The 27,766-nt window shown below is 36.1% G+C and overlaps 1 protein-coding gene across 1 annotated transcript; it reads right to left on the bottom strand.

The window, feature by feature from the left end:
• On the bottom strand, positions 1-27,766 carry LOC129001427 (zinc finger protein Gfi-1b-like). Its single transcript, XM_054428685.1, has 5 exons — positions 27,690-27,766; positions 26,956-27,247; positions 26,321-26,520; positions 1,108-1,325; positions 1-141 (listed from the first exon to the last, which is right to left on the bottom strand). Exons 1-5 carry the CDS (start codon positions 27,712-27,714, stop codon positions 100-102), a joined length of 777 nt encoding a protein of 258 aa, XP_054284660.1. The 5' UTR covers positions 27,715-27,766; the 3' UTR covers positions 1-99.

The raw sequence follows: 27,766 nt of genomic DNA, 5'->3' as shown, positions 1-27,766 counted from the left end.
CTAGGGAACTCACAGGAACCTATGGTCGGAGGGACGCAGACTGGACGGTCCCTGTGGTCCCTGCAGACGCAGGCAGGACGGTCCCTGTGGTGCCTCGTTCTATGTTGGAGGACATTCCGATAGGTAACGGCATTGAGAGTCCTGCGAACATTACGAGCTTGGTTAGGTGGGAAGTAAATAAAAAATGCGGGGGACTGATCCAACTATTAAATGAGTGGTGGTGTGTATCATCTTGATATAAACATTTCAGGAGTTATGTACTTAATTTTGGTTTGGCTTTCTGCAATTGGATCAAAACTATGCCATCAAAACCTCATTCATTTTCAATCCAGGAGTAAAATACGAATATAATTTTACAACTTTACAGTTACAAAAGTAGACATCGGTGCTAGAATATGGCTTTAGCTGGTTCATATAGGTAGGATATATAGTTCACTATCGAAAGACAATAAATTATTGTAGTATAAATCCCTTAGCAATCAGCCTAAATCACTGCTAGGAAATATTTCCTACTCACAATCTTGATATTGAAATTTTCCCTTTGCAAATAATGATAATATAAATGATCGATATATGTAGGTATATACATATGATACAAAGAAATGAATCGCTTTACTTCCATTTGGTAAGAGATCAGACTTAACACAAACTGTGCTCCTTCCCATTATTATTCCCGTAACTTGTAGTTTATGTTTGTTGACATATTTTTCGTTGAGCCCGTCCCTTTCCAACCAAACCTAACATAACACAACCTAACCTAACCTCATTTACATCACTTTTTCCTCGAGACACATGTTAATAGTGGAAGCCCTCTTCTAAAAAAATACTTTATTGGTCGTCCTGTCCTTCATATACAAATGCGTACTCGCTACTACCTTTCGACAAGCCTCTGTTGGCATTATCCTAATAAACGATGTGTTAGTGTTTGATTAACCTTATTAACATTATATAAATACTAACAAACAATTATTATAGTCTGCATGATGGAATCTGTTTCCTGATTTCTCGTGTCTACTTGGAGTCTGGCCCATGGCTTCAGGCCCAGGTCAGGAGGCAGGTTCCATCGTACAGACTATATAAACACAGCGTAGTATAGCAGTAACAAACCTGGGGGTTGAGTGGTGCCCGCGGAGGTTCCAGCGAAGGCCTCATCTCTGTATGTTGAGTCTCCTTGTGTCGCCGAAGGTCTACTTTGCGCTGGAAGGCTCTGCCGCACAAGTCGCAAGCGAATGGTTTGAACCCGGTGTGTTTGCGACTGTGGGTGATGAGGTTGGACGATTGGCTGAACGCTTTGCCACAAACCTGACACTTGTGGGGCTTCTCGCCTGGGGACAAACATAATCGGGTTAGTCGAGTTTTTGAAAAAATTAAAAACAATCGGAATTCCAAAAGTGGTTTTGTAAGGGAACTGTCCAACCGAGTTGAGCCCAATCACAATTTGAACTTGGGTCGAACCAGCAAGCCCCATAGTTGTTAGTGGTGGTTTAAAAATGTCTAGAAATTGATCGTCTTAATTTTATAACGATGTATTTGTACATACGTGTATTTGTGTACATTTTACACGAACTTTTGCAATCCCTTGCTGATCTCAAAGTACTAAGCACGGTACGTACGGACCTACAGCAAGGAGGGTTCAAACCACGGGTGATTAACAGAGGTGAACCATGGCTTTGATTGTAGAAGGCCTGTGTTCTAGCAATTTAACAGGAGTGTACTTTATGTGAATACAGATTAAAACTATGTCTTAATTATAAAAATCATATCAGGGAAGAACGTCAATAGGATAAGTCCCACTATCGCAATGGGCCTACAAGAAAAGATTGTATGGTGCATTTGGAGTTGAGATGCACGGTGAGTGTAGAATATATTGAAAGAATCGGACGCATTTAGTTGATAGAATTCTGAAAAATGAAGGAAACGAATAAAGCCCCGCGCTCTAACCACTAGACAAGATGCACATACCTTAAATAAAATCTATTTTATCAATTTAAAGAATTTTTTTATCCACCCCGACTAATTAATCAAATATTTCACTTCTCATTGTGTTTTTTTACGTCACATTGGTATGTGATAGAATTTGTATCCATTTATAACTATGTACCACTAAACCATGTCCATAACTATCCTAATGGGAAGGTTACACTCCAATCCGTCCACCTTGTGGTACACCACTGACGTGCAGGTGGCGCTAGGTAGCTACAGCGGCAAGCGGCCGTACTAAGGTGTCAAGAGATCTGCAGTTGCCATGGCGACCAAACACCAATCACTGCGCGCCATCTTGCCGCTCTCCCGCCACAACCGCCGAGACTCCCGCCAAACTCGCCATCGCGTCTCTGATTCCGTCTCTGATTGTGATTCCGCTTTCGCTTGACATTCGGGACACGTCTCAGACTTTCTGTCTCTAGTTTACGATGGAAACAAGACGGCTGGTGTGGAATTTAAAAATACGTATAATGCGAAAATGAATTTCAACCAAAAGTGGAGAATCACATTATCACTAATGAACAGTTAGCTATGTAGAGAATTGCTATTTATAAAGGTGAGTTTCTCAATTGCAACACCCGTCGAAAAGGTTCCAACTTACATTATTGAACAGATTTGGTTCTCACTGGTCGCTTGGTTATGTGCGTTTAGTATTCAAAAAATGTATAATCCCGTTTTTATAATTTTGAATTACAATGAAGGATCGCACAAATTCTAGTTAATTTTTCCCTAATTTTGAATCAATAATGAAACATTCCGTAAATACCGTCTTCAGGATATTAAATTCAGATGATTACAATACGTGTAATAAACCAATTCTTCATTATCATTATTATTATTGGCACCATTTTACTCCATTGATAAATCTAGCTTAAAACACTTTTTTATATACACTTACACTGAAAACATTAATCGGTAAATACACAAAAATATCTTAGATCGGAGAACGGGTTTGACCGGCTACACCAGTCATCATCAAGCTATTGCCTTTGTGTATAAAAATGGAGCTCGAAATCGTACCGTCGTTTATAGTTTTTAACATTATATGACCTACTGTATTGCATTTTTCATTGCATTCGTAGTATAAACAAAAAATTAATCCTTGCTATCGGCATTAATTTTATTTCAATCAACCGTAACCTTTACAACAAGAAACTTAGATTAATAATCTACTATAGGCACGTGATTCACACAGCCATAACGCAAGGTTCTGATTGACTGCTGCTATAAACTCCACCTAACTACTTGTGACGCCTCGGGGACCGAGTGACCCGGGTCGGACGTTCAATCTGCGAGGGACAAAAATTGAATCTCTGCCCCCCCTTCCCTCCACTGGCTGTCTACTCGTCCACACCTCTCTGTGTCGGAAACGTTTCTGGAATTTGCATCGACGATGGATCGACTTGTTTGTTGTTGGGAATATTTAGATTATTTAGATGTGTAATTTTTTTGTTGGTGGCCTCCTTAGTTAAAAGGGTTATTAAGGTGTAATAGTCAAATTAGCTGTTACAGGTAATATAGCAAATACTTAAAAATGAAATATTTATTAACCAAGCAGCAAGACATTGCCTCAATGAACGTGTAAAATTAAATAATTTTATCGAAGAATGTTCAATTAAAAAGTATAAAATTGAAAAATAAGGTCATAAGCAAAATACTGTATAAAATATAAATGGCGAATTTATATTCATGAGTGAATTTCAGTTACAACTGTATCAGAATTTAACTCAGGTCAGGACTAAATTAAACAAAATTAATTCTTACTAGGTGAAATCCGTCGAATTCGATGGTTACTCTTGTGTTTTTACGTAAATTCAGCTAAATGGCAAAAAGATAGTGAAGTTATTAAAATCTTAGTTAAATGAAGGGAGGATAAACATAATTATGAGTATGACAATTGTTTACCTTAAAAACGTGGTTAGTTACAATATTTTCTGTCCTTTCATCGGCTTTAGGTTGCTCAAAAGGTTTTAATGTATTACCAATAGTATTATTTCATCGGTACTATTATTCATCTGTAGTACTATTTCATCTGGCTGGTCATCAGTGTTATTTTCAAAAATAACCATGTGTTTAACCACAATACAGTAATATTTCAATTACCTGCAAACGGGTTGGAGTAGATGATGTTATTTTCGTGTTCTACATTACATTTTGAATAAGAATAATTGAAAATGATGGAGGATCAATGATATGAACTCCGTTGTACTGCGCCATTTTATAAGCTTTCCAACCATATGCTACACTATTGAGGTTTAGATCTGATTTTGTTTGTTTTAGTGGTTTGAATACTAGAAAACACAAGGAATACAAGATTTGCTGAATACATGCGTGCTATCAATGTTTAAAATGTTAATAACCCCGTGTTTTGGAGTCTTCAAACCACTAAAGTGAACTTGAGCAGATCTAAACCTCAATAGTGAAGCATTTTGTTGGAAAACTTATAAAATGGCGCAGGTTTCAACATATGTTGCTACCCCCTTGAATACAAGGTCTATAAAAATGCTATAGACCAATGTTTTTTTTAGATTTTTATCAAAATATCTTAATTTTAATCTTTTGAAATATTTATAATGGAGTTTTTATTATTGATCATCCAACATTTCCAATGATTCTTAATAAAGATATAATGTAGATCACGAAAATAACATTATATAATCAAATATATTTGCAGGTATTTGAGAAATATCTGTTTAGTTTTTAAAACATGGTTATTTTATAAAATATTGAAATAATTATTTGGGAAGCCAATCTTTAGACTTGTAACCTCTCATATGCATCATCACACTTTATTTACTTTGTACTTACACCAAACGATTTTTGTAACACTGATGACCAGCCACCATGTATATTGGCTACACACCTATATACTATTCTAGGATTTCCTAAAAAGGATTTATATTTTGTCTGTTCAAATATCCGTTGGTTAATGATAAAATAGTTTTGTACATTATAGGAAGGACCCATGACAGACGTGCTTCGTATTATAATATTACTATATTATTAACTGAATTTGTTTAAATTGATTGATGGTCAGTTAAAAGTATCTAAAATGCAAAACCAACATCGTAACATGGACCTCAGTAAACAATCAACAGTAGCGTGAACCACATTTACAAGATACCCATTCGTATGTTCGCTAAACCAGCAATTTTCCGTAAGTATCGTATACAGCCTTGAACGTTAAACGAGCGGCTAAGCGTAGTATATCCCTCAGGGCCTATGTGCTACCCTAACCCTATTAACCGTTTATGAATCTTTAGTTAGGTAGGGATTACCCCCCTCCCCCCACTATTTTACCCCCATTTCTATCTCGCTCTCTCACAGACCGTCACAACCAGATACAAAGCTGCGTTTTGCGCCGGGATTCCGTTAATCCTCGTTTGCTTAGGCTAAACAGTTGCGGGTTTCGCGGGATTTGAAAAGGTTCACTTAACGCGGAAAACCATATGTTATGCTGTTTGTAAAGTCTTTCAACACTTTGAAAATTAGATGCAAAAGTTGGGTCTCGAATTATTTTGTTTTTGTTGGCGGAAATAGTAGTGTTATGTGCAATGAGTTTAGTTAGTTGTCAATGTTTTTTAGTTAAGTTTATCACTGATATTACTATCTTCTTTACGTTGGTCCAATGGTTGGACTAAGCTTAAGAAAGAAATTCAAGGGCTAAAATATTACTCAAGAACAACAAATAGTGAATAGAAGAAACATTCCGTATGCAATTTGTAGAATATGTTAATAAATTATTCATATGTGCAAAAAGATTAAATTTAAATACAGTATTGTGATATCATAATTTTGGTTTGTTTAAACAGAGCGTTGTTTACACTTTATAATAATAAGTCTATAAACTTCTATTTAAAAATATTCAAAAGCCTGCAAGCTATGCCGTATATTATAGAATATAAATCTGTATATCGTGATATTACCGATATTAAACATCAATAAATAAAACAAACAAAGTGAGCATTATATTTTAATCGAGTGAACATTTCTATTTTGATTAAGGCCAAAAGCTTAGCTAAAAAATACACGCCTTCTTATGAAAAAAGTAATTTGACGCACGGTAATTGATGTTAAGGCACTTATAAAATAAGACCGTATTTTGGTAAAACAAAAAACTATGGAATAGAACCGGATAATCTATAAATAACAATGCATTTTAACCTCTACCTCATCGTGCGATGCTACACTAATTTGAAAAAAATATATATTAAATGTAACACATTTGACTTTGCATTTTGAAAAAAATTATGCTTATTTGCAAATTCGATTTTTATGTTCTTTGGATGATGCCAGGGAACAAAGAATATAATTAAAACATTAATAGGAATTTCTATTCTGTGCTCCCTGGCTCATGCGTATTTGAGACGGCGTATAACGCAACCCGCACACCATGCCTGTACCTACATTGCAGCAAACGCCTTCGAAGACAATTGCGAGGTAACAACAATTAATGCTTTAGCCTAACTATTTTTATTTCATAATTCGTCAAAATCAATCATCCATTTGCATACTTTATAACTAGCATGTTAGTAGGTTTTAGAACTGAGGTTCAAAATACACTCTCTAAGTGAAATAATTTTTCTGGGTTCATATATTGTCTTCAGTGACTACACAGTTCGTTACAAACAGATTTCTACGGATAGTAGTTCAATGGTGAACCGCTGGATTACTGGGTGTACAGACAACAAAAAGTGCATTGATATTAGTAATTAAATCCGTATGTGACAACGTGATCAATAATATATATAAACACAAAGATTACTTTAATCCGTTTAATTATCTAGGATAGCTTAAAACTACTATTGTGATAAACATATTGAATCGCTAGGTTGTTGCTGGGTCAGTTAAAAAGAGTTGCAGGACACAATGTGTAGTTATTTAATTTGTTTGTTTTATTTAAGTCCATGTTTTATGGCCCTGTTGCCAAAAATGTTGGCAGACAATTTCTATAAAACCACGTAAGGTTTATGAAGTTTCATAATTTTTTTACTGTGGAAGAGAATAAATTTCACGTCTTAATACGTCATAAGTCTGTTTTACGGTGATAGAAAATGTCCGAAATAATCTTAAAAAACATCGTATTCGCATTTGATATCATCGTATAGAATCCGAACGGTTGAATGGAAAACTTATTATAGCCACCGATGAAAATTAAACTTAAAAAAAAAACTATAAAGGTAATTTATATTTACGTATTTTGACATAGAAATACTATACTGTTATTTTACGATGGAGAATAATTCCTCAACTGGATCATTCCAAAATAAAAATAAAACCCAAGAACAACTTAATTTGACAAATTAAACTAAACCCAGTGTTTCTCCACTTAATCATTTTCCACATTTTTCATCCAAACATGAAATTCTGCAAAGAAACGGAACTGAAATCCCCAGCGGTACTCCGTGGAACTTAGATAGAGCATTAAAAGATTAAACCAGAATACAAGAGCACGCGGTGTATAAAGGGCCATAAAGAAGAGAAGAAGAATGTAGACACCGTCTGATTGTAAATCCTGGGGCAATTCTGTAAGTGAGGGTAAAAAACAGTGAGTCCCGGGTGTTTCGGTTAATTTTTAACTCGGAGAAGTCCTATGCCGTGCGCTCCTGATGAAAACTGGATTAGGCGCCCAAGGGTGGGTTTTAAGGGGGAAGACTAGAGGGGTAAACTTCTCGGTGGTCTTGTTTTCTTCATTTTCATAGTCTACATGCATTATCGTATGAATTATTATAGGGGTTTCTATTGTAGAGAACGTTCTTCTCATCCTCGAATAAGAGATATGTCCGTTTTCGGTTTAGATAGGTAAACTCCATGCTCTTATGTGTTATGTATTTCATTGGTAATGGTTAGGCCTATTAAGCGGTAGAAAATTTGTACTACAATTTTTTGAAGGAATAAAGCCTATAATTATGGGGGTTTTAAAGAGCATAGTGATACCATAAAAGATTATTAGTGTTCTTGTCATGAGTATGTTTTGACGCAATTAAAAAATAACAATCTAAGATTATTAATATTAGGTTTAGTTTTATTGGTTAAAATTTAAGCATTAACAACTCTAGGTTCCGTTACCTAACCAATCATTGTAGTAGTAAAGAAACCTTGAACCGAAAATATAAATTTGAAACAGCACGATATTGAACTTCTTGAATTTGGGAATTAAAGCCCCCAAAATGGGTTGATGCTTGTGCGTGATTTGTGCGCAACATTTCGTGGATTACATTTTTGGAATGCTTAAATTTTCAATTAGCTTAAAAGACAAAAAAAATCAGCATTCATTTTCTTAAACAAATTTATCTTCCTTGTAGCAGCAAATCACTGAGCCAATAACATTCTTAATCATGGATCTAAGAATTACTATTGCTTGTGTGTGACTATGAACTTGTTTTAAATCGAAACTCAGCCAAGCAACTGTAATTATCCAAGCCTAGAGGATTCAAGTTAGTGTTTTTAATCGTTAAGTAAAAACTTCCAAGTGAAGTGCTTTAAAGGGAAGAAAGAAAATTACCAATCCAGACTAAAAAATAATTTCCCACGATGTCACCTCTTCAAAGTCGATCCCGGTGTTTGAACGTCTGACCGCTAATGCTATTAGTCCAACCTCGTCCTGGTAATGCCTTTTTTAATCCTACTGTTTATCCCCCTCCCCCTGCGCACACTTTATTCATTTAACTGTTTTCTTTCCCCTTCCACCCTTAGCGCCTGGTGGTGCACGCGTATAATAATTCTCCCCTTCATTATTAATAAAGCAGAAAAAGCCGCACGGCGTCCTCCGATTATTATTCTGTTTGGGGAGATTTAGCAGGTAACCAGGACTGGGGGGCGGGAATGTTGCTGTTTTTGTGTTTTCTGTTTCTTAACGGCAAGGGTGTCTCGGTGAAACACGGCGTGGTTTGGTGCGTCTGATGATTCTTATTTTCAGACTAAGCAATGTGTAATATCATTGCATTTTGATTACCATATAATGTACCTGAAGTATGTAAACTAGCTGTAGCGTTGATTCATTTAGAAAGGACATTGTCGAACGAGGCTGTTACACAGAGTAATAATTATGTTAGATTTATCTTCTCTTAGGTGTTCAATACTATATAGTTGATCATACAAAACATGTATACTAAGTTTCTCTTTGAATGATGTCTAAGTAATAAGTTGGTGCACATGTAAGAAATAGCATTGTAAATGAACACATTCGGTCTATGGTTTGATATCTGAACTGAATGTTGTTCCTGTAATACAGGCTAGAACTTGGCATAATAATGACAAGTCTACTTGACAGAAGAGTATCAATTGACAAAGACACCAATCACACCGATATTTAAAATACTAATTATCACTGGGACTTAATTTGATGAATAAAAAGCTAAAAAATATGTTTCAAAATCATATTGTGTAATTATGAAAGGGTTTTTGGCCTTATACTGTCAAAATCTTATTGAACAAGTGTCTACATCTGATTTCTACTTTCTTACAATCCCAGTCCATAATCGTCCCCATTTAAATCACTACTCCAAACTAACACAAACTCCACAAAGGTAGTCAGCGACCTTGTCTAAGGACGATGATGGGATACAACGTGTACAGTGTAAGCTGATCCCTACAATCCCAATCCCATATCGCCCCCATGCCTCCCCATTACAATCACATTAGCAGTTAATCATAATCTCCCATGATGTCTCTATCTCCAGCACAAATGGATTTATAGCTTCTTTTGTTTAGCCTGTGGGAATCAGATGGTGTGCTGGTGGCCGCGACCGCGGTTGATATTTATTTTTTAATTAAAGCTTATTGTCACTTGGCTTCATTGGCCTTTTTTATAGTGAGAGAACTGTCAGTCTCTTTTAATCATCAACTCGACAAATGTCTTCTTTATATTTGTGGGCCATTAAGTCAAATCGAATTTTTGGAACGCACCGTAAAAATGTTCATGTTTAGGATAACGACATAATTATACTGCTGATATACCACCAATATGGATGACAATGATTTAATATTTGATTCATTAAGCTTTAGTTGTGTCGGTTCTCTGTGTTTACGTTAAACACAGCAGTGGTTGTAAAGTCAAATTTTGGAGTCCAGTAACGAATTGGCATTAAACCGAAGTCCAAAAGTCTTTAATTTAAGATATTCCTGGGTGGTTTAACCAAAATATATGAAAACAGGGTAAGTATAGAATGGACGATGACCATTTGTCAAAAGCACAATCATTTAATGACTAGGTGAAGAGGCTAGGTCCAGTTTTAAACTGTCAAAAAGCCCACCTTTTCTGAGTACTAAAAGAAATCGAATCCATTTACTAAATCCAATTTCATCCAATTTAAAACTTAAAGTCTTGCTTTAACCCAGGATACAATATATTCACTTCTCACTTTTTACGTTGCAAAAAAATCCAACTTTTCAACATGACACCCGTTAACTTTAATCGCACTTTAAGGAATTAAAGAAGGCTTTAATGAAAGAAATCTTAACCCCTCCACGGCTACTACGCACAGGCACGCTCATCAAGCAATAGATTTGCCCCTCATTAATGAACGCGCGTTTCATTATAGGGTTGTGCTGGAATCTCCAGGCATTAGAAAAACTGACGGCTCCGACGTGACCGAGTCGGCTGGAATTTATCTTCGTCTATTGTTTTTAATTTCTGCGACAGTGAAACACTGCTGCCGAGACGTAGTGTTTTGGGAGCTGCTGGAATGGACTGCGAGAAAAATGGTTGAAAATACGTTTTGGTTTCGTGTTTGTGGAATTAGAACTTTTCCACGGTGTGAGATTAAAATTGTCCGCTGTGTTGTGTTACTTACGTTGGCTATCTTCAAATTTCGTTTACTTTGTAATGGTTAACATTGTGCCCTCGGGTTCTCCGGATTATTTAGGCCTACTTATTTGAGTTGAAAACGAATGTAGAAAAATAATCGAATTTATTTTAGACTCAAATGCTCCGGTGGGCCGCATACAAGAAGGAAATTGTATTATATGTGTGCAGTTATTTAATCGCCTGAATTTGTTAAACCAGAAAAGGACAAGAAACTGTATCAGCTGTGTTACAGTCTCCACAAACCCGAATTACAACTTATTACGATTACGTTTGGCTATATATTGTATGGCTATATACGTTTGGCCTGTGCGCATGGCGGTCGCTGACTTGTATGTATGTGTGAGTGAGTGTGTGTGTGTAAGTATTTTTAAAATTTACTGATTTTTGATAAAAGTTTCTGTATCTGAGTTTCTGTAGATTTCTGTTTTGTTTTATTGTATAAGCTGATTATGTTAAAATATTTATATTATGTTTTAAAGTACAGGTTAAGTGTAAGAAAGGGCCATGTGGCCCTAACTTTGCCTGTATAAATAAATGATTTTTCATTTCATTTCATTTCATTTCATATATTGTTTTAAATCCTCTATTTACACATTACTTTATTTCTGTGGTAAATCGCACAATAATATTAACACACCACAATTAATTATTAATGCTTTCTGTTTTAGTGCAGCTCCGTTAAATATGCAACATATTATCTATTTCCCTAACATTATAATACAACAACTATATATTACATGCCCCAAAGCTTGAAGAAAATATGAATTCACGAATATTCGTCTAAAACATCAAAGATAATCCGATTTACAATTATGTCAACTAAGTACCGAGTACAAATACAACATTAAAGTATACATTACTGTACATTGACAACAAGGTACTTTCTGACTATGAACACGAGATCAAGACTTAATACACTAATACACGATTGCAGTTGTACTTGCACAACTCTATTTCCAGTCTTTGAAACTTACAGAAAATGTCCAAGACATTTTAGGGAACTTCTTACGAAAACCTGATGCTTCTTGACAACTCACTATCAATTAATTTATTACAAACATTAATACAGTACGCACGTAAAGGAATATATCGGCAACAAGAAGACCGTTTGAGAGTCAATAGATCTGAGAGCTGTGTTGCTATCATTCTCTGCCGCCCTGGTACTATGTATCGCACCACAGCATGGGACGGCGATCCTCGATCCTCGCGACCTTCACTCGTCGATTGTTGTTCGATTGATCGACTGATTCGAGCACGACCACGCTCCAATACAGTGAAGCGAAGGATTCGACCATCGTGTGAGTGGTTTGGTTGTGAAGAGGTGTGTTGCAAATTATGGTTATCTTCTCGAATTCGGAAGAAACATTATTCATATGATAGGAACGAAGTAAATGAGAGACGTCAAGAGATTTTTAGATAAATGAGACTTAGATCCGCCATAGCGGACTAGTTTGTTTATGTCCAGTATCTATAGAATGAGTTTTTGTTTACTAATTATTGGTGTTTCACTAAACTTTCTGAACGTTATAAATATATGTGGTTGTATCGGTTTTTTCTCTCCTCTGGTTTTGATACAGAAGAATAAAGCGCTGTAAAATCGTTTTGGAACAACATTAAAATATTTAGTAGCCATCAACGAACTCAATTTTAACACGCCAAAATTGGCTTTACATGTTGCTGTAGTAAGAGTAGCATCGTTACAAGGTCTTTAAATTAGTGTATCACCTTCGTTGGTTTCGTGATTAAATAAAACTAATAAAAGGTATATGTAATAAATTCAAAAATATAAATGTCAAAGTCTACAAAACTACTATTTACAACCTAGATGGAGTCTATCAGTGCACTATTTACAAATTACTTATTTACACTGTTATCAAGGTCACTTTTTTCCCTCGAATAAAAAGCTAATAGCGTCGAGCTTGGATTAAAAAAGTGTCACGGAATTGTTAATGTCTGCCTTCTTTGTTTCATTGATATGAATTACACCCGCATCGGTTTTTATTGGGATCTTTTACACCAGCTTCCTTCTTTTATTTGATCTGCCGTTAGATCGAGTTGCTTAAACAGTGTGTTGGTTGTTGTTAGTTTATCAATTATGTGATTATATTCTAGATCTGTTGCGCAATATACACTCAAGACACATACATGCTAACTACAAATAGGTTACCTGTAGCAATGAATAATGTACCGTAATCAATTATAATTCAGTAAAAGTAGGCATTGCCACAATCGATTAAGCCTTTCTATGAGTTAATATGATTTTAAAGTATGCATGATATAAAGTACAAGCCTTTATATTGGTAACCACAATAGAAGCAATTCACTTTGCCACTGTTCAAACAAAAAATGCGAGTTGTTTCACGCGTATCATATGGATTTTAGTAAAGTTCTTCAATAACGAGAAGGTCCTAACATTGACTATTGGATACTGGGGTATCAATAGTCAAAGTTTCAAGGCCGAGAGACGTGTCGGATTTTCTTTTCTTCTGCATTATCCGTAATCTAAAATCCGAAAGCAGCAAGTCAACCGGATTTTTTTTGTACCCAGACCTCAGAGACAACTTGCGCTCCAAGCCTTACCAACTCTGCCATCAGAATGAAATATATGGGAATGATTACTGTAAACATGAATCCCGATGGTATATATTGCCATCAAAAAACGCAATAAGTAACTTATTAAAAATTATTATATTGCTCCTCAGTAAAATAGTGTTCTTCTGTCGCGTACGACCACATTTTCAACCCCAAAATCGAAATATGAAACTGTTCCTCGCTAAAAGGATTACAAATGAAAATCTCAATCGTCTAATTGTAATTCAGTTATGACACTCGGAAAAATCAATCTTCAGAGAGCAGACGCCCCTGAGCTAGCAGGGACTAGGGGGGAGACCCTAGGGACCGAGGGGCCAATAGTGTTAATTGGCGATGCGATTTTTGTCGGCGTCGGTCCAAGGCCAATTAAGCTGGGGTTCTAAACTGCGGGAACAAAAAGCGAGCAGGTTGGTACAGAAACAAAAACCTTTACTTTGATATTCCCAACCCCCTCCCTCCACCCATCTTCCAATCATATATCTGTAATCTTCTCTCAGCAGGTCAACTTAATTTCGTCTGTTTCTCCCCCTCCCCCCCTTCCCCCTATCCTCTCTTTCTCCTTTCTCCGATTTGCTCATAAAACTTGGTTATCGGGTTCTATAGCGATCGCACCTTTCTCAACTCGATTACTTCCCTTTTAGTTTGATTTCTGTTCAGATTTCCTTGTGAATTCGTGTGTGGCGTTCACGTATAGTTTTTATTGGATATCTTTCTAATTTTGTTTTGTGAAACATAAAAGAGATTATATTTTTCTAGCTTAAATTGTTTTCATTTTCATCTATATGCTCATTTTATGGTTACAATAATAGTATTTATTTCATCTCGTAATTTCGTGAAGAGAATCAGTTAATGAAATTCGAAGTTTTAGATAGTGAAATCTTAAAGTGGGTTATTAGAATAAATATTCCTGATAAACAGGATGATTTTTGTGAAATTAAATTATTACAATATTAAAAGGTGTTAATTTGTATATTTAATATTTAGGACTAGAAATAAAACACATCACGTATTTGTAGCATACTCTAAAAAATAGCATATAAAATCAAAGAGTTAGATCTTTTTTGATAACCAATGTGTATTTTGTTGTTCTAAACTATTTTACTATTTTTCATTGTTTGAAAAGTCTATGTAAAGTGTGGATTCATCCATATTTATTTTTAATCTTTTTATCCACATATTACGTTTATGGTGGTTTATAAATCAAAAGGTTGAGTATCAGATTTCTTTATTTGTCTAGACGACGCATTTACATTGAAACTCCAAATTTAATACTAAATGAAAGTAAAATTAACAGCGTACATTCTGGTGGCTACAATAGTAACGAACAAAAGTAAAAAAAAAAACTAGTTTCAAGTGTTTGATGACTCGAAATAAATGAAGAAGTAGACATCAAAACAAACGCAAATCCCAGTTGTTTTTGTAGAGAGACCTTTAAATAATCTCAAGAATGTTTGAAGGTTGATATGATCAGGGGGCTTTGTTAATTACTTTATATCAAGTAAAATGTCTTTTACGATGAATATAACTAGACATTTCATTCCCATGCCAGTTTTAGAATAACAATGAACGTACTGTATGTGAATTGAGCGACGACATATTATGCTGATGTAAAATGGGACTGACCGATACTGACAAATACGCTAACTTAAGGGCAGAGTAAACTAACAATTTATGCCACAACTATCACAGTAACCAAAACCAAGGGAGGAAATATAATTGTAGACTGTAATACAATCTTTCAGTAACTCAATCAACTATCACGTTCTTTAACGAAAAATTTGCTACATCTGGTCCATATTTCTGGATCCAAAAGTCGACGTTACCCATTCATTGTAAATACCAATGATTCCAAACAATCGATTACCGATCACAAACAAGTGTCGGTATCGCAGTTTGTTTACCGGCGGCGTCGGCAATGCAGTATTTGTAAGTTTGTTAGTTTTACGACCCCGAGATGCTGTCGAGGTAAGGACAGTCAATACACTGTTCCCACGGAGGTAGTAAACCGAGATAACATGTCTTAGATAACAACGCAGTAAAGCGAGATTTCCCGTCACTCCTTCGCGAAGGGAAAATCTCTGCAAATGATTTTTTATTACGACCTTTCTACCAATTATTGGTTTCAAAGTGTTATTACTGCGTTTTAATTTTAACAGCTGACAATAATCTTCACTGACTTTTTTAGTGTCCAACACAGTGGCATTATAAGTTATGAAATCATTAGCGTCACTTTTTTTCATGGGGGTTGTATTTCATGGCGGTTTTAAGATTCTTCCCAATAATACAATAAAAATGGTAAATTAGCTATGACAAATTATAGAGTATTCAAGGCATCTTAGTTGTATACATATATATATATTTAAAACTCTCTTTTTACTTAGACTGCAGGATAATATACAGAGTGTCCAGCTTCGATTAGGACACTTTATCAGATAATTCGAGAGGCGAACAAGCAAAAAATGCAATACAACATTTGTCCTATCTCAAACTGTTTAGCGTCTGTCTGTCTGTATGTGCTTTTTACAAAAACATTTAAAACTCCCTAACGGTTTGATATTTCAGCAACCTCCGTATTTACCGCATAAAGCAATTAATAAAGTAAAGCAATTTGGTGTTGAACAATTTTGTTTAGAAGTAAAAGAATCAACCACAGATAACAGAGTATACACTAAACCATAACACTCCCTTAGTGCTGGAACAGTTGAAGCCAATTTTATTGTTGTACAGAACTATTGCTGTACAGAACTAAAAGTGCATTGTTACACTGTTGAGGTCGTGGTTGGTTTACAGATTTTTTCTTGTTATTTCAGTGATTTAAAACCTCGTTTACCCAATTACAACCCATTCAACAAATTAAATTAAGCAAAATAAGTTTACCGTTTTGCCCACTACCTTTGTATAAAATACGATCAAAAGATCAATAACCGTTTCAAAATGGCGGCTATTTAAGTTTTACAAGCTTAATATCTTAAAAACTATAGATGTTTAATTTCTTATATTCTCTTTTAAACGAGGTTGTAACAATATGCATCTAATTCTTACTGAAATTTCACACAATATTACAACGATGACAAGCAAACAAATTTAAAATTTCCATTATGGCCGTATTTTACCAGTCTTTCCCACACTCAAAGGTCCGAGTCGATATTTCAGAGCCCGGGCAGGTTTAGATAAAGGGAGACAGTGGCAGTGGCCAAATGTTTTGTGGACTTAGGATCAGGTGAGAGGAGAGGAGGGATGATTAAAAGGAGTGTGAAGCAATTCTGTAATGAACTGGGGACAAGAGAGAAGTGGACAGTGTCCAGGACCGCCTAATTGGTTGACTTTCAACCACCTTCCTTTCACTACCGCGGCCCGGCTTCATACTGATTTTAATGTATATTACAGTTGGAAATAGAGTTCAAATGTTTTTATTACGCCGAAATTGCGTTACGTGTTTTAATTATTTGGTAATACTTTCACAATTTGTCACATATTTTAAGGTAAAAGAGAGTTGGTTGAGTGAGGTTACTGGTACAGACTTGTTAATAAGATCAGCATCTCATTGGTTTTAAGTCCTCTTAATTAAAAACTACCGATTAACAACAGTTCGCTTTTTTACGACCACACTTACCATGATTTCAAAGCAATGTAACTACTCATATACTTAGCTACTTGTTGAAAAGTTGATGGAATTGAACAGTCAAACTTATACAAACCTACTAATTATTATCTAAATGTTTAGTATTTTCTGCAATTTTATATGGCAAGCAAAATAGTGATTACCATTATTCGAATTTGTAGATCTAACGGATACAAAAGGTCAGTTTTAAGTTACTGGACAACCTTAAGTGTATAGTAGTTAGTTAGGCAAGTTGAAGCTCAAAGTAAATTCAATCAAAAATTAAAAACCTATTTAGAAGGAAACAATTCAACTTAGAAGTCAACGTATTGATTCAGCTACAAAGTTATAATTTTTAAATCCAATAACGTGTGCTAAATATAATTCGTAACGGCTCATTCCCATTCTTATAGTCTTCAGTACGTAAACATAGTGAAAACATCACCCTTTACAACAAAGGTACAATATTCAGCTACAAAATACCAGCAACAAAGTGAAGCCAAGTTAAAGTTGATTGAAAATCTCCACGTTGGAGCTGAGACGTTGCAGAGGTTCAGAAAATCAACTCGGATAGTTAGGTTGAGGTTGAGATAACGAAGTTAGACAATCAACTGAAGACAGACAGACGCGAGGCACGTACACACCAACCTCAAGAGGATATATTCAGAGACAAGGATTTACTTTGAGGTTAACTTCAGAATGTATACTGTGTGGAGTGTATTGTGGATTTACCATTGTGTTATCTGTACAATCCAACTTTAAGATGCTACATGAATCGTCTGATTGAAGGGTGCTTTAGTTAGAAACATGAGAAATACCATACATATAAGATGCATTGTAGCTGGGATGAGATAGTGTTACTGTAGCTAAAACATATGCAGAAATAGCTAGTATTAAAGTATTGCAAACCACCTCGATATTTAATATTTTGTTGTGTTTTAAGGACTATATCATGGAGTTTATATTGGATATGCTCAAATCTAGATACTCATATTATTAATGACAGAGGGTTGTTCTGACAGTTTCAACAAACTTAACTACATGAACGAGCTTTAATAGAAACAGATTTCGAGTATACACTGTAACTTCAATTTGAGCTTTATTATCATCCGGAATACGGGTCCGATTAAACACAAACTTCATTCTCAGTAAAGCTCGAGTGCATGTTAATACCATCTATTCACACACACTTTGTTTTACCAACTTTAAAATCATTATGATAGAAAAATAACTGTATTTACAAATTACTACTGTCTTCTTGTATTACAATCAAAACAAGATCAACCTTTAAAATTAAATATAAAATATAAAAAAATAATCAAAAATTGACCTTCAACTCATTGGCCATGGAACGCCAAAATATGCTTTGTGTTCTTCAGAAAGTTAAAAGTTTGTAGTACTTCAAGTCGTAAACCCATGAAACACAAATAAAACCATTCAGCTTCAGCCCATCGCGCTAATTAATTTCCCAAAAATATGATGTAATCAATCGATACTCATTGAATCAAATAAACGCTGCATTCAAATTTATATTCGAAGTACGTGCATGAGTAAACAAATTAGCATCAGAAATGCTGAACCAACACTGAACGCACTGAACGTTGTTAAAAATACAAACATAAGCGAAATCAAATAACGGGTTAAGAGAAGCAGAACATTATTTGTCCTCGGTTGCAATCCTGGGCTTCAGAATGTAAACACTTGAGGAAACCAAAACAGCGAAGTCGCGAAATTTAGATTGAGCTCTTACCCGGCGACAAAATATTGTTGTAAGGAGGGTGTCTCCCGTTCACCCGATCCTGCTGTTGGTGTGTTATTGGAGAGTTCATTACATGAAGGATTACCAGACGATAGTAATCATTCGATAGTTAGGCTAAGAGATCGATAATCGTTTGTATCTTAACCCTCTGCTAAATTACAGTCCGTAAATTACAACAAGTCTAGGTTTGCAATTGTAAGGTGATAAGTCTGAGGTTGAAAAGTCCGGAAAGACCGAAAAGTCAATTAAGGTGACAAGTCCATAAAGATTAACCAGTCTAAGGAGGGTTGACAATTGTTAAGGTTGACAGTTGCGAGGTTGACCGCAAAGGTTGACGGACGCCCTCACTGTCTCAGAATGTTTAATTACGCCAGCGATAAAGCCTTTACTGCGGATTATGCGGAATATTAAGAAATTGTTTCTGCGGCGACGGCAATTAAGAGGAAACGATCCCGACAGTGACGTCATAAACGATTTTGACAATCGCGGTGCTTCAGTTTGATGGGGTAGATTACGTGTAAATAACTCTGTAGCCGCAAAACTATTGTAATATTATACAGCATATATAAAATTAATATAAAAACCAGTCATTGTTTAGCGAACACTTTAAAAAGTAAGTAATCACATAGAAATATGACAAAATGGCAGCCGTATTTTAAACTTTAAACGATCACTATTACATCATTGCCTAAAAAACATGTAGATCAAGTTATTATAAACAATTTCGATTTCTCTTGCATTTAACTAAATTCCTGAATTGTTAATAAAAATAATAACTAATTTTTGGAAGGTTAGGCTGTACCTTAAATTCCATCTAAAAGTAACATGTAATAAGTATATTTAAAAATTTCGCTATACAACAATTATCTACACATTAGATACACAACCACAGACTACAATGATAAGAATAAGAATAAGAATAAGAATAAGAATAAGAATAAGAATATATTTATTTCCAAAATTACAAATTACAAAAATTACAATCGTGGCTGTAAAGCAAAGTACAAAGGAAAAAAATCCCCACAAAGACTGTACATCTGCGTGTGGGGAGAGTCTTCTCCGTCGCTCACCACTTCACAGACAATATAACAAAATAAACAAATAATTACTTAAATAAAAAGAAGTATTTTTTTTTGCCATATTGTTGGCAAAAAAATACTGAACATGAACAATATTTGAAGTACTTGAATGAGGGTGCCAGTACTGAAGTAGTTCGGTATTGTAGCCTAATTTAGTTTTAGAATTGTCATCGACTTTCATTATGCCCTGTACTGGGATCTGATAAGCTCTTCGGCAGCATCATCGCTCAGACCGAGAAGCCAGCGCCCGATCTTTCTGCTGAAAACCGTGACACTGTCTCCCTCCCATTCTCTTATCTGTATGGGGAGATTAGTGTGTATAATGTGAGCTAGATAGTGAGGGGTAAGAAGCTGTGCTTTATTGTTCAATTTGGGAACGGAGATGCCTATGTGTGTTCTAGATCTAGTGTCATAAGAATGTAGCGAATCGGAGAAAATTTTGCTTTTATTATTTTTTGAAAAGGTTATAACTGTTTTTAGGAATAGTTTCCTGATGTTAAGGACTGGAAAATTTTGAAAAAGTAGGTAGGTGGGGTATCTTTGGTCTTTTTTTAGTATGTGTTTAATTATGGATTTCTGGGTAACAGCAAGAGGAGCCAAGACAGAGGCAGACGCAGCCCCCCACGCAAGTATCCCGTACTGTAACAGTGACTGGACATACGCAAAGTATACACACATGCAATGGTCCACAGACAGCACACAACCAAGCTGTGAAAAAGCGAAGATCATTTTTCTTAATCTATTGTTGACGTAATCAACATGTGGAGCCCAGCTAAGTTTGTAGTCAATTATGACCCCAAGGTATTTGTAATTTTCGACTTGCTCAATGATTTCACAATGGCACGGCGCTGTCCATGGACCCCCGCAGCCGTGCAACCTGAGTACTCTATGGCCCGGACCACTATCGCATCTAAAGTAAATGGGCAGACATTTGGTCTTGGACACATTTAAGGATAGTATGTTGTGGTCAAACCATAGTTTGAGCTTGCCCAAGTCGGAGGACGCCCTGTCATATACGGCGTCCCAATTTGGCCCGGAGGAGACTAGAGCCGTATCGTCAGCAAATAGGAACACCTTACCTTTAAATGACAGATTTGAGATATTGTTAATGTATATTAAAAATAAAAGAGGGCCAAGCGTGCTTCCTTGGACGACTCCATAGTTAATGTCTGTGTTGTCACCGTTGACTCCACGTATTGCTACAAACTGTTTTCGACTGTAAAAATAGTTTTCAAACCAAGTTAAGGAAGTATCTTTGACACCTAGTAAGTTTAACTTTCTAAGTAATAAATTTCTATCGATAGAATCAAACGCTTTAGCAAGATCCAGGAATGTTATCATAACTTTATTTTTTTTACTGATTTCTTGGGTAATAAATGTTGTGAGATCAAAGAGTGCATCCGATGTGTTTAATCCTTTTCGGAAGCCGTATTGATTTTCTGTAATAATATTCTCTTTCTCCAGATAGTCTAAGAGCTGAATTTTTACCCATTTCTCTAGAATTTTACTTATCACAGGTAACAATGAAATGGGTCTGTAGTTATTAATAACAGATTTTTGCCCAGATTTGTGTATCGGGATAACCTTAGCTAATTTTAAAATATCAGGAAAGTTCCCCGTGCGTATACTTGTGTTTATTAAGTGCCGAATTGGAATATGAAGGCTTGCATTTTCTTTAATAATTCTGACTGGAATGTCGTCCCAGCCTGGAGCTGAACCTCCCTTGATACTATTTATTAAATTGGAAAGCTGGGGCTCATTGACAGGCACCATCTCAAACACAGAATCAACCGCGTGGTCGGCGTCATCTACCTCCGGTCGTCCCGAAGCCGTGATACCCATTGCCAACTCAGATCCCACAGAAGAGAAAAAATTATTAAATGTGTTACAAATGTGTTTTGTTTCTGGGGGGGTGGCAGTGTCAGAGTTAACAACGCCTCAACCGGAAACGGCGCTTTGGCACTTGGTCGGCCAGCCACCTCGTTTACAACTGACCAAAATTTACGAGCGTCACCCGAGGATTCGTCAATTTTGGTTTTGTAATAATTAAACTTTATATGCTTGATTAGGGAATGTAATCTATTGCGATACTGGGTGAATTTATTTCGAAGATACAGGTTGAATGGTTCTTTTTTTAATTGTTTAAAAAGGAGATCCCGCTTTCTTATTGAAGTAATAAGACCACTAGTTATCCAAGGTTTGATTTTTGTATTTTTAGCGTTAATCTTAATATTTGATGATGCGTTTTCAATCACCCTGCCAATTTTTGTTGTAATTCGCTCGGCACAAAAATTCACGTCTTCACTTGCTAGTACTTCTTGCCAGTTTTCAGTTGTTAAAAGGTTATTGACAATTTTCCAGTCGGTCTTTTTGTAAAAAGAAGCTTCCATTTTATCATTATTGTAGTGTCGCTGCTTAAATATTTGTAGTGCTATGGGGTAATGATCAGTTAAACTTGACTGAGGATTGCTGATTTAGTAAGGATTTGATTAGCAATTTTGACGAAAAAATGGTCAATGCAGGTATTACTAGCAGGTCGTGTTATTGAGTTGATGCACGGTATAAATCCATATCCATACATTTCGTCTAAGAAGCGCTCTTCTAGACTATTTTGCCCAGGTGCCAAAATGTTGCAATTTGTATCACCAACTAAAACACGAATGCCTCGGAAATCTCGGCTTAAGTAATAATGCTCAGAAACGCCATTGATGAAGTGCTCAAGACTAGAGCTCGGACTCCGATATACGGCTAATATGTCACATGGATTGCCGGCCCAGTCGAAGGTCACTGATAAGGCGGTGGCGACTCCTCCGAGCGACAACTGACTACAGGATGCTGTAATATTACTATCTAAGTAAATAACAATTCCGTCATTTTGGTTTATACTATTGTACGATCGATAACAATTGTATCCATCAACGCTACAAAGATCACTATCATCACCTAGCCATGCTTCAGATAGAACAAGACAATTAAATTTGATATCTAACCCTTGGACGAATACTAAGAACTCATCAAAGTTTTTACGATAGCTGCGGATGTTAATGTGAATGATTTTGAATTTAGAATGTCCCACTTCAGTACTGAAGTACCCTCTCACATCTTTCAAGTCTTCAATTACCTTAAAGTTATTATTAATTGAGGCTTCATCAAATAAATCTTTGTTGAGGTTTACCATTTCCTCAAAATAAAAATAAAAAATATAATGTAATAATGAATTAAGGAGCAAGTACTTTAAAACAATAAAGAGAAAAAAAAATATATATATAATCAGGTGGTAGGCAACAGCCAGTGCTAGTCTGCCATCTAGCTAGGCATAAAAAATATGGATTTAAGTATTAATAAACAGACAAGTTGCATATATTATTGTATCAGAGTAAACCTAAAAAATATTTTTTGGAAGTAGTATAAATGAATTTAATTAATTAACTATAATTTTGATTGTAAATAATATATGAATAAATTCGGTTGGCAAGATTAAAAATTGCAGGTGTGGAGTAAGACACCATTCTAATAATATCATAACAAAAGGCATTAACATGAGTGTAAGGTAATTAAGAACATAAAATAACACTTTTTGAAGTTAAAGAAAATCACTGATCACGATAATGATGCGTAGATTACACACTCTTGTCTCTTAAATAAAATTCACATATTCAGTCACATATACTAATTAAATTAAATGCTTCACAAACTAACTTTACTGGGAAACTATGTAAATAAAAATGTATGTTAGTTTAAAGACAGAATAATTTATCCAGTATTAATGTACAAAAATACAAACGTCACTGTGAAATGACGTGTAGTGATTATTTATTTAGAATAGTCTACAAATACAAACAAAAAAACTGAATTTAGTGACCATTCACAATTTGTGTATGGTTATCATTACAAAGATAATGCACTCGCAATCATCAGATAAGAAAAGCAGAGATGGGGCTTACCATCAATGCAAATATTGATAATGAGCAATGTTGGTTAACACGTATTATTTATATTGTTATTTTTTAGGATTATTATTATATTTTATTTGAATTATTTAGTTTATTGACAATTGAGATGGATAGTGCTTTAGTGTTACGATTAGTTATTTTTGATTAAGGATTATTAGGTTTTAGAGTAAAGTTATAAACAATAGCTTGAGTTTAACTGACATATTGTGGTAAAAGTATTAATATTTACATTGAGATCTCAAAATGGATCTGGAATGTTATGATTGTATAGAAAAAATATTGATTTTAAGTTAAACTATATTACCGTATGAAGAATAATTTTGGTTATTTACTGCATTTCATTGTCTTGTTTGGCTGGCTACTCAGTTGGCTGCGGGGGTGGGAGTGGAGGCTGTGGAGTCACATCAGGAGAGGTACTGGCAGCGGCGGGGGCGGAGTCCATGTTGTCACCTGTTGAGGAGGCTGGGGAGCGATATGGTCCACAGATTCTGTTCAGATCGCCTAATTCACGCACTCTAGAAATCCTTCCGTTGGGTGTTTTCCTCACTAGAACACGTCCATCCGCTACCCAGACCGATGCGAGTCTTTGATCCTTCACGAGGTCCCTACCTTTGTTGAACACTTCCCTCGTATGTACAGTTAAGTGTTCATTGAAGTAAATCGGAGTATTTGGGAACCTATCGTTGAGCTCGTTTGCATGTAACACCCGTTTAGATTTCCTTGCAATCATCCAGTCGTTCTTGTAGACTCGGGAAACAAATTTTACCACGATAGGGGGATGACGTTGACCTTCTCCTGCAGGGAGGCGATGGGCTGCTGAAATTTGATATGGATAGTAAGACATGCGCAGAAGGTGAGAAAGTCTCGCGAGTACCGCGTTAATGTCCTCTCCTTTAGTAACAGGTACACCGGTGATGATGATGTTGTCTACACGTGAGTGCTGCTGGATGTCATTCATTTCTCTACGTAGAAGTTTCACTTCTCTTAGTAAATCGATATATGATTCTTCAAAAATTGCTATCCTACCTTTCATTTCTTCGTTTTCGCTTTTAATATTACTGACCTGAGTTTTTGCCTCGTCAACATCTTGGACAATATTTGCAATATTATTTTTAACTTCATCGATTTTAAAGTTAGTTTGTTCCCACTTACTGTTTATCTCACTTCGCAAGGCGGCAAAAGTTTCACAGTTTTCTTTCCTAAATGCTGCAATGGCTTCCAAAACGGTGGCTTGTCCAACATCTCTATCCTGTCCCACATTTCTGCAGTTGGGCGAATTATCGGGAGCACAACTCTCACACTTCCACGGCGTGGATCTTGTGAATTTCTTCAATCCGTCGGAGGCATTCCTTGTAGCACATTTAGAGTGATAACTAGACACACAGTCCACGCACTTAACACTATCTCTGACGTTAATAACGTCTTGATGGCACTTACCGCACTTATCTGCCATACCTTAAAATATAAGGACGATTAATAAAACGAAGTTTAACGATTCAATAGTTATAAATAACGGTTTAACAGAATAATTGCTTAAAACGACCAAAAAAGGCAACTTTAAACAGGATTTATCCACTAGAGGCAGACCCGCACGACGCTACTGACCTATGTACTAAGCACTGAAAATGATGCTATTGTAGAAGGGAACATCTTACAAGGAGCAGGACCAAGCAGAACATTCCTCAACAGTGATTAACTGTCATGTCACAGCAATAATCTACACATTAGGTACACAACCACAGCCTACAATGATGCTATTGTTGAAGGGAACATCTTACAAGGAGCAGGACAAGCAGAACATTCCTAAACAGTGATTAACTGTCATAGCAATAATCTAAACATTACATACACAACCACAGACTACAATGATGCTATTGTTGAAGGGAACATCTTGCAAGGAGAAGGACCAAGCAGAACATTCCTCAACAGTGATTAACTCGCTAAGACACAATCCCGTTATTAATCGTCGTCTGTGAATTATGCACTAATTACGGAATACGCTCAGGGAGGCTTGTAGAGGAGAGTTAGAGGTGTTCAGCACATTATCACCCCACGGTCAGCTCATCGTCTTACCCTGGAGGGGGTTTGTAGGAGGGGGAATGATAAGTGAACTGTCTTGAGAAGAAGGGATTGTAACGATAAATTCGCATAAGTGCGGGGATTGTAGGATAAATGTAGAGTAATTAGATAATTACGAGTGAAGTGATGAAAAATGAAGCAGTTGAAGGTGGTAAATTGTTCTGCAGAGATAATTTTTAATTTGTGTCTAAGCTCGTTTCGTTGTGAAATCTGTTTAGAGGATTTTCAATTCAATTATTGTAAAACCACATTACCAAACAAATACAGCTAGGATCTCGTGAGATCCTTTTGCGATTGTTTTATCTTCAAACTTTAATAACAATTAATATGATCCGACTGAGTGGTGCAATCTTTAAAAGCTGAGCTGAGATAAAAGCTGATGTTAATGTATCTGCATTCTGGTGCATCAAAATATATTTACATATCTATGAATAGCTGTCGTATACAACATGATACAAGACTAACCTGTGTGTATGTAGGTGTGTTTCTTCATGTCGGACTTCTGGTGGAACCTCTTCCCGCAGAACTGACAAGGGTAGGGCCGCGTATCCGAGTGTATCAGCAGATGTGTAGACAATGTAGACGACCTCTTGAATGTCTTGCCACATTGTTTGCACTCAAACACCTTCTCCACACTGTGTACCGATCTCCGGCAGCATAACCACCTACGAAGAAGATACATTTGTTTTGGTAAGAGAAAATCATATTTCAAAATTATGTACACATTGATTACACGTCATGCAATATATTCTCGATTTCAATTTAGTCATACCAATGTGTCAGCAACTGATACTAAACGCTCATCAATCCGAACCCCTTAAGCCTTGTGAGTAATCAGTTTAAGTGTATGTACATATTAAAAGTGTTATTTTACGAATTTTTGTAGTTTCCGGTGTTTTAATAACACTCACGATGCTGATTAAGAATTTATTTAATTAAAAGTTCTGCACATAGCCAATACTATCAATTAACATTTTCTCCTGGATTCTAACACACCTAGTACAATATAACATTTAATGTTCGCATCTATTACCCCTTCTCAAACACCTTTGACTCTACTGTCCGATTTCTTTATTATTCATAGTCTTGTCTTCCCTTACCTGTGCTGACTCAGTGACACCTCGGCCCCAAATGTCTTGTTGCACAGTTCACAAGCGAATGGACGTTTCCCGTTGTGAGATCTCCGCGAGTGAACCTCCAGTCCGTGAGGTGTGGGGAACATCTTGTCACACTTGACACAGCTGTAGACGTCTCCTCCTCGCAAAAGGAGGTGGTGATGATGAGGGTCATTGCCTCCAGACGTCAACAACTGATGGCGCAGCCGGAACAGGTCTTCGGGAGTCGGTGGCTGAGGAGGCATTCCGGGGAACAAACCTCCGGGGTTGGGGGCTCCTGGAAAAGTAGAATAGTGTTTAGCGACGGAATAACTCATTCAGTGATAGGTGAACCACTCTTAGCAACTGTTGACGAATCACAGCCATCACTCGTGATGTAAAATGACTTGATACAAAGGCCATATTCTTAAAGAGATCACTTGATGTATGCAATTTTGTTAGAGTACTCTTCTGAAAGTGCCGAATATTTGCAGTTTGTAAAATATTTGTTTTTTTGAATCAGCACACTTTAAATTTGTGCAGGCTATGGTAAATGATCTTTGATAGAAACCAACTGATTGGCTTCGTTAGAAACAAAGAAATCTCACTCTACCCCCGCCAATCTACCATTCAATGCTTGGAATGCACGAAGCTGAGTCAATATTTCAACATAATGTCATATTTAATCACTTATACACTCCTATTCTGTTATTCTTGAGTTCTCCTATATTTTTAATTACCTTGAGGAGCAGAAGAGTTAGCCATTGCTGCAGCAGCCGCCGCATGGACCGCGCCGAGGCTCAGGTAAAGCGACCCC

Source organism: Macrosteles quadrilineatus, unplaced genomic scaffold (assembly GCF_028750875.1).
Source record: "Macrosteles quadrilineatus isolate MER2022 unplaced genomic scaffold, UCM_ALF_1.0 Scaffold_8__2_contigs__length_117827958, whole genome shotgun sequence".
NCBI lineage: Eukaryota > Metazoa > Arthropoda > Insecta > Hemiptera > Cicadellidae > Macrosteles > Macrosteles quadrilineatus.
The sequence above is the reverse complement of the archived record's forward strand: the minus strand, read 5'-3'. Positions and strand labels throughout refer to the sequence as shown.

Coding starts and splice junctions, on each gene's coding strand:
- LOC129001427 (XM_054428685.1), bottom strand. CDS start 27,714: ATGGCTAACTCTTCTGCTCCTCAAG. Junction 27,248..27,689: donor TAACTCTTCTGCTCCTCAAG/GTAATTAAAAAT, acceptor CTACTTTTCCAG/GAGCCCCCAACCCCGGAGGT. Junction 26,521..26,955: donor GTGTCACTGAGTCAGCACAG/GTAAGGGAAGAC, acceptor TCTTCTTCGTAG/GTGGTTATGCTGCCGGAGAT.